Source organism: Panicum virgatum, chromosome 4N (genome assembly GCF_016808335.1).
Source record: "Panicum virgatum strain AP13 chromosome 4N, P.virgatum_v5, whole genome shotgun sequence".
NCBI lineage: Eukaryota > Viridiplantae > Streptophyta > Magnoliopsida > Poales > Poaceae > Panicum > Panicum virgatum.
The window spans coordinates 27898418-27906644 of NC_053148.1; the positions used below are offsets into that span (position 1 = coordinate 27898418).

The 8227-nt window shown below is 44.4% G+C and overlaps 1 protein-coding gene across 1 annotated transcript; it reads right to left on the bottom strand.

Annotated features, from left to right (window-relative positions):
• Nucleotides 1-265: 265 nt before the first annotated feature.
• On the bottom strand, nt 266-2748 carry LOC120668669 (myosin-14-like). Its single transcript, XM_039948412.1, has 7 exons — nt 1935-2748; nt 1761-1858; nt 1632-1688; nt 1317-1373; nt 1109-1189; nt 863-945; nt 266-770 (listed from the first exon to the last, which is right to left on the bottom strand). The coding sequence occupies exons 1-7, from the start codon at nt 1951-1953 to the stop codon at nt 656-658; spliced, it is 510 nt and encodes a 169-aa protein (XP_039804346.1). The 5' UTR covers nt 1954-2748; the 3' UTR covers nt 266-655.
• Nucleotides 2749-8227: the final 5479 nt, after the last annotated feature.

Sequence of the window (8227 nt, forward strand, 5' to 3'; positions counted from 1 at the left end):
GGACAAGAGAAGTGTAAACTGGGATATTATCATTCTACACTCCGAGCCAAACTCACCACCAAAAATCACCAAAAGTCAACACATACTCGATGACGCGTAAAATTCAAGTTGTGTCCGCCCCCAGGTATTCGATCGTGCCTGGCCACCATTCAGAGACACGGTATATACAAAAGAAATGTATGTTCAATATACATTAATTAGAGACATAATAACACCAGACAAGAAAAGCCGCACAAGGTTCAGAAACAACATAGAATTTGGAAGCAGTCACAAAAATAACATCTGCTACATCAACTTCTTTTCCCTTCTCTGTTGATTTACAATATATAATTTACATGATCTATAGCTGTGGAGAGGCTACTAACATTTGCCTCTCCCTCTCCTTACCACCCTTGGGTAAAAGACTGATTTTGATTTTCCTACAAAGAATGATTTTTCCCCGCATTAAAAGATACGGCCTTTTTCTATTGTAAGGGGGGAATCCCCATCCCAACCCTAACGAATACCTATATTGATTTTACAAAACTAGCATGAAAGAGAAGAGAACTACAAAAAGGCACATTTGGGACACAAGGGATCAAAGAAAATTTACAACAAATCAAGAAATGATCTGACAAGACATCTAGCAATATAAAACTCGAGACTTCGCACAGCCCTATTCCTGTAAAAACTGGAAGGCAGGGTTCTCGAGTAGCTCCTCGGCTGGTTTGACATCCGAGAAGTCCTTCTCCTGTATTGAGTTGGTGATATCATCCACCGAGAATGGGATGCTGCATTGCCAAAAAAAAAAGAAAAGTAGATTGAAGATGAAAATGTGCTCTTGTCCAGAATTATTTGTAAAATGATATGGGACTTCAATTACCTTGAATTATCGTCCAACAAAAATGAACTGCTTTCAGCATTATTGGAATCCTCTGTCATTAACACCCGCATGTTACTAACAACCTGGAACATAATTGAAAACACAATTAGTAATGAGGACGGAGCATCATATATCAATTACAGACAACTCGAGGAGTGCAGATTTTACATTTTACACACAAGCAGTGAAAATATTCTCAATAAGTAGAATTGCATAACAGTCAATATCTTCAGAAACAGAACTCACATCTGTTGAGACACTTTGGGTATTATACTTGTCATCCCAGTACTGTGTACAAATTCTGTACAATTGTTGAACACTCAACACCTACAAACAAAGGTAATCGGACATGTATTAGAACAAAGATCGTTCTACACTCTGAAAGAAATGAATGAAAGTTGAAACATCAATGGGGAAACAACAAAAGAGTAAGTTAACAGTATTGAGGTTTTACCAGGCATAGGTCATTGACTATCTCATCATAAGATATTCTGAATTTTTGGAATATAACCTGAAACGAGCAGTAAAACGTATTAGTGTGTGCAAGTTTGACATCAGACAAGAGTACAAACTCAAGATAAAACAACAGAAACTGCTGTATTTGTCAACCATCCAAACTTATGAAGCTTATCCGATCAAAGATATTTGTATGTATAAGCTCTAAGATGCAACAAACAAATACTAAACACTTGAGATGTCAGATATCTAAGTGTTGTTGCACAAATCCCAATATGAATATAGTAGCACAGTTTGGCAGAAGAGAGCATACCAAAAAGCCAACGGCCTGTCTGATATGCTTTAGCTCGTCCCATGATGAAGCTGCATACTGTAGCCAACCAAACTCAGTAATAAATTCAAAAAGAAAAACAAAACTAGTCATTTATAGTATATAAATCACCTCGGTTGTTGCCTTTGCACACCACAACTCCAACTCAGCTAGACCAGCCTTGACATATTCTCCGTTACTGAAGGAGCAACACACGACGAAGAAGTAGACTGTGGAACAAATAGCGACCATTTACTACACAATTTGCACATGCTAAAAAGTCAAATCCTTGAAAGAAAAACTCACCTGTTGAATAGTTGTACATTTATGTATGAAAATATCTGGGTAAAGATTTTCTGAGCTAAAACTGGGGGTACCTGAGGATATACAAAGCAAAATTAAGCATAGAATAGAGGCTTTGAACACAGGTGAATAATATCAGATTCGGAGGGAGAACACTCAGCGACACCACCCCAGATCCGCCCATCCTATCGAGATGTGGTAGCTCGGACGCCCCCCCCCCCCAAGGAGCGCCGGTCACCGCAGCTTGCTGCCACGCTACCGCAGCATCTGTTTGCGCGCTGACACCCAGAGGGCGTTGGATGGGGGCTGGCGCGTGGTACGTCGTCGGCGCGGACGCGGGCGCCAATTGGCCCCTATTCATCCCCGCCGGAACCATCCTGCGGCACGGGACGGCCGCTGCTTCAATTGCCTCCTTCGAATGTTGTAAGCCGGGCAGGCGTCACCTCCAGCAGCGGGCGCCCCCAAGCCCAAAGTCACACTGGCCGATCCGAAGGCTGCGCAGAATGCAGCGGCTGGTGCCCGACCCCGACAGGCCACCGGTCAGCGCACTGCCGCGCCAGAAGGAGACTCAGCTGGCCAGCCGCAACGGCAACCCCCCCTGCCGCGGGTTCAGACAGATCCAGACGCTCGCCTTCCCCCCCCCCCATCCCCCTCACCGGTGCATCGCCGGGACACTGCACAAGAAGCTTGTTTCATTGACAGAAAGCTAGACACAGATCAATGGGAGGCGGAATACGAGTATCTTGCGGTCCTTCTCCAGATTACGGGCACGCGGCTGAAGGTGACACCAGAGCAGGCAAGAGAGGCGGGTAAGCATGCTCCAAGGAGAATCGTATCATCAATGTACTATAGTATATAATAGTATATAAGGTGTGGCACCACACTACTCGGCTGATCTGTTCCTTTTGCTCGGTTGATAAACAGTGCTAGCATATCGCCTACTATATTAAACAGGATGGGTGAAAGTGGGTCTCCTTGCCTAAATTCTTTCCTAGTTTGAAAATAACGACCTACCTCATCGTTGACATTAACTGCTACGCTTCCACCTGAGATGAAAGACTTAATCCACTCAATTCACTTGTGTGAAAAGTTTTTCAACCAAAGCGTCCGCACAAGAAAATTCCATCTCACGTTGTCGTACGCCTTTTCGAAGTCTATTTTAAAGATTACCCCACTCTAGTTTTTTCGGTGTAATTCATGTACTGTTTCATGTAAGATCACAACCCCTTCTAGAATGTTTCGACCTCGCTTATACGCTGTCTATGTAGGGCTAATTAGGTGATCTGCGACTGAGTTGATACGGATTGTCGCCACTTTCGTAAAAATTTTGAAGCTCACATTAAGTAGACAAATTGGTCTATATTGTTGTATTTTTGCTGGCATCTTATATTTTTTGGTAATAACATTATGACACCAAAATTAAGACTGAATAAGGGGAGGTCAACTTTGTGCAATTCATGAAATATTCGCATCAGGTCTTTGATGACATCCCAAAAATGCTGAAAAATTCAGCAAGAAAGCCGTCTGGGCTTGGCGCTTTGTTATGTTCCATATCAAATATTGCATCCCGAATCTCCTTTTCAGTGAATGAAGCCATGAGGAATTCGTTTTCTGACTGACGGACTTGAGGAATGTCAGCCATCCTATTATCTAGAGTAAAATGATTGTCCTCAGGAGGTCCGAAAATTCTTTATAAAATTAAGTGATATGACCTTTGAGATTATACTGCCCCACGATTTTGCCACCCTCATGTTCTAGGGAGAAGATATGTTTCTTACGATGTTTACCATTAGCAACCATCTGAAAGTACCTGGTGTTGTTATCCCCCAAAAGAACGTCAGTCGCTTTGGCCCGTTGATAAAACCTGAGTTCCTCGTCTCACAAAAGTTTTATCAAGTCATCACGGGCCAATTCTAGATGTTCCCTCTCCCCATCCATGAGCGTTCTAATTTCAGCCTGGGTGTCAAGATTTATTACTACCGTTTGGAGGTGCACCTTTTGTGCTTTATGCACCCCATGGTGATGGCGAGCCCACCCCCGCAAGTGTTTTCTTAGTGCCCCCAATTTCCTATTCTAGCATTGCACTGAGTTTTGGCCACTGACCGGTTTGGCCAACTGAGTTTCATTTTGAACTGTTTTGCATGCCCCGTATAGGATGGATCATCCATGCCCAATAGTAGCAATGTATGATCTGAGACGCCTCTATCCAGCGCATGCACTGTTACCATTGGATATTTGAATTCCCATTCAGTTGTCATCAAAACTCTATCGAGCTTCTCATAGGTTGGATCCGTTAGAGAGTTTGCCCAGATAAATTGTCTCCCTGTCAAATTTATCTCCCGAAGATCAAAACCATCGATGACGGCGTTGAACAGGAATGGCCAACGAGGATTAAAGTTATCTTTGTTCTTTTCCTTAATATGTCCACCGATTAAGGTTGGCAACATATTCTGTTGACAAGTACGAACGAGTTCCGACAAGAAGACTAATTTAAACTCATCCTGTGTGTGCCGGACCATAAAATGCCATCAAAATCCATTTAAAATAATCGTTTTTGTTAAGGAGATGAAATTTAATAAAAAATTCCCCTTGCACTATTATGGACACATCAAGAACTGTTGAGTTAACTCCCAGAAGGATACCTCCCGATCTCCGGGCGGTAGTGCCAAGTGAAGTCCGCACCCCTGAGAGGCGGTTAATATTTGCTCTAAGCATGTCTTGTTTTCCGTTTCCATGATGGCGACAAAGTCAAGATTGTGGTCCCTAATTGCATCTAATATGTATCAGTATTTAACCAAGTCTGAAAGACCTCCGCTATTCCAGTAGAATCCTCTCATGGAGAAACACTTTTAATTAATTTCTGGTCTTTTTTCGTGCCTTGTCTTTTTTAGAACATGATTTAGACTTTCAGTTGGACACTTTAAGATCACAAATTCTTGTGCCTAGGTCCGAATCATCCAAATCCACGTAAGTTATATCCTTGACCAAGTGAGAAAAAAGTCTGCTATCATTTTCAGAGTCTTCCTCATCACTTAGTTCAAAAGGATTGACATCTAAGCTAGCTCGTCCAATTTTTCGCTGAATCGCAAACCTATCAACCTCTATTCGTTTGAGAGCATTAAAAAAACATTTATTGCATTGGCACTTCTACCCATAGAAATCCTGATCGAATTAAAATTTGCAATACAAGCAGATTTTGGAGAAGGATTACCTGCTGGGGATGGTGGCTCCGGATTCTTGTGCACTGTTGCCGCCGGGCTGTCCAAGTTTCTAGTCGCAGCACGACGCTTGGGCTTGTTCATCACTAACTCGTCCGCTGCAGAGATCCCATCGGCAGTATACGAGTAGTTAGCGCGAGCGCTCCGGCGTTTGCCATCAAGGAAAACTGATCCAATCTCGGAGGCATGTGCCAAATCCGTACCTGCGGTTTTGTTAATTGGTGTCGTAAATCCAGCCGGTGGAGCTGCCTCCGACTGCCCAGACTCCAGATTAATAGCCGACATCCGCCCCTGCCTTTTAGGAGTTGCCACCTCCGCTTTAGCAGACATCTGAGAGCCTGCCACAGATAAATCATGTGATGAATAACACAAACTATCACAACCATTATCTGACAAGAGAGGAGAGATGCACTACTCAGGGTGTGTTTAGTTGTTGAATTTTTTTGAATTTGGGTACTGTAGCACTTTCGTTGTTATTTGACAATTAATGTCCAATCATGAAATAATTAGACTTAAAAGATTCATCTCATCATTTACAGTTGAATTATGTAATTAATTATTTTATTAACTGTATTTAATGCTCTGTATGTGTCCGAAGATTTGATATGACAGGAACTTTAGAAAAAATTTTAGCAACTAAACGGGGCCTCACTTTCATTACGTGTTGCAGGAGCTGAAATCGCAGCTAGTTGCTGCTGGTCTTCTGGCCGCACGCTCGTTGGCCGTGGCTGCTGTTCCTTGCTGCGATATGCCTCTGCAGAGGGCGCGGGCTGGGACTGCTACGTGACAGGCAGCGAGCGAGGCTGACCATTAGGCTGACCAGCGACGGCCATGCTGCCTTCGCTGCAAGTGTCCCTTGTTGTCCTGGTCGAATCCACAACCACCCTATTGACGGTGGTTAAGTACGAAATATAACCGTCAACTATACTCATTAAGAATGAAAACTATACCTCTTACTCGCATATTTATATCACTAACCTAGCTCCACAGTTGTTTTCGAGAATTCATGATTTCAGGAGCACAAGTCCAGAATAAGACGAAAACACGACGAATACGCAGACAGAAGTCACAGACGATCGTGTCCTGCGTAACATGAGCAAAGGAGGCCCACAAATCAGAGCAAACTAACCAACCAAGCCCCGGCACTGACCATCTGACATCAGGACCCACAGAGTAGTGAACCAGCGAAGGTCGGTGGGAAGTGGCGCCAAGGGGGGGGGGGTCGGCCGACCCCACCTGGCAGCCTCCGAGGCTGAGATTTGGCGGAAAGCTTGTTCTTATCCTCCTGAGGTCTGTTAGGCATGTTTCCATGTATAGAGATGGCGGGAACCGACCTCTCAAGCTATAAAAGGGGCTTCCCACCACTCTTCTCAACACACACCACTTGGAAGCCTCTCTCTACACTCTCTTGTGACTTGTACTCCTTAGGGTAGTAGAGCTAGGCTAGTACTTCATCTTCTTAGCGAATCCAGTCGTCCTCGGGGTCGGCGAGCAATCCTCGGCCTCTGGTATGGCTTTGTATTCCGACTTTCTTTATGTTAATCATTCAGAGTTCGTTATTTGTTATCTTGCTATGTTCGTAGCTTGTTTAGCCTTGAGCTATGCTTTATCAAGTTATAGTAGTTGCATGCTTAGACCAGATGATCTGGGTAAGGATATCGGTTCGTTGTGTTTTCGGGCTTGCCTTAGCATCTTACCTGTCCATCCGAAGGGTGGACGACCCGGGGGTGCTAGGGTAGTGACCTCATATGCGGGCATGGTGCCCGAGTATGCGGGATCCTTCGGATATGACGGTGCTCCACGGTGTGGCTGGGGTAAACCGTAGGTGGTGACAGCGCTGTCGGTCTGCCGGAAAGCTGCTTCTCGGTTAGCGTACTCCCCGACATTCGGGTACGGTGTAGGAGTTGATGCAAAGATGAAACGAGACTGGATGTTCTCCAGTACGGGTCATTCTCCCCGATGTCCCTAATTTCCTTGCACCTGCAGCTCTAAGCAACGCAGCTAACGTAACTTATCCGCTAACATGATTAGTATAACAGGAATCTTTGCCTATGCTCCCACTAACCTTAGGATTGCTTGTTTATTTTTTATTCATGAGAGTTGGTTGTTTTATGTGTGTCGCATTACCCCTGATTATCCTTATTATATTTCATTTACCCCTGTATAGTCAGTGATCTTCATCTTGCTCATACGTGTCATGGTTATGCAACTAAGTAAATATACTTTACACAACCTAGCCATCCTTTGGGAAAATAGAAATAACGATACCCTGAATACTTCCGGGTGAAATGCTACAACGGTATATCCGTGCGCTTGCGGATCCTTCTGTAAATGTTAAGACATACCACACGTCATCTTCGAGGCACTGTTGCTAGGAACTAACCAATCCTAGTGATGACGCTAAGAAATGACAACAAGCATTTATGGCGCCGTTGCCGGGGATGGCACTAGGTGTAAAATATATTTACTAAAGTACATAAACATGGCAATATAAGTAAGAAGTAGCTACTTCTTATATAAGCTAATGTGTTTATCTTTTTGTTTTCTCCTGATTGGATGAAAACAGGGTAGTGTATGTCTAGTTTCTCCTTCCCGACAAATTTCGTTGAAAATCCCGAGAAGCTCGTGAGAAGGGTCCGACCTCGCGTCGTTCCTCCTCCGATCTCGTAGTCGACAAGCGAACCAGCTTTCCAAGCACCATCAACTGAACTCATGGCTGAGAAGACTCTCCGCGACTTCTCCGTCCCCTCAGCTGCCAATGTGGCAACTGGACCCAATGTTGATGTTGGGGACGTGAACTTTGAGCTGAAGTCCAGCCTCATAAACATAGTGCAGGCTAGCCCATTCTGTGGCAAGATGAATGAGGACGCCAACGCCTATCTCCAGAATTTTCTGGAGCTTTGCAAGACCGTAACCATACGGGGCGTTACGGCTGACGCCATCAGGCTCCTCCTGTTTCCTTTCTCCCTCCTGGGGAAAGCGAAGCAGTGGTTTTATCAAAACAAGGAAGCCGTCAGCACGTGGGACAAGTGTTCCACGGCGTTCCTCGCTAAGTTCTTCCCGTTGGGCAAAACCAAT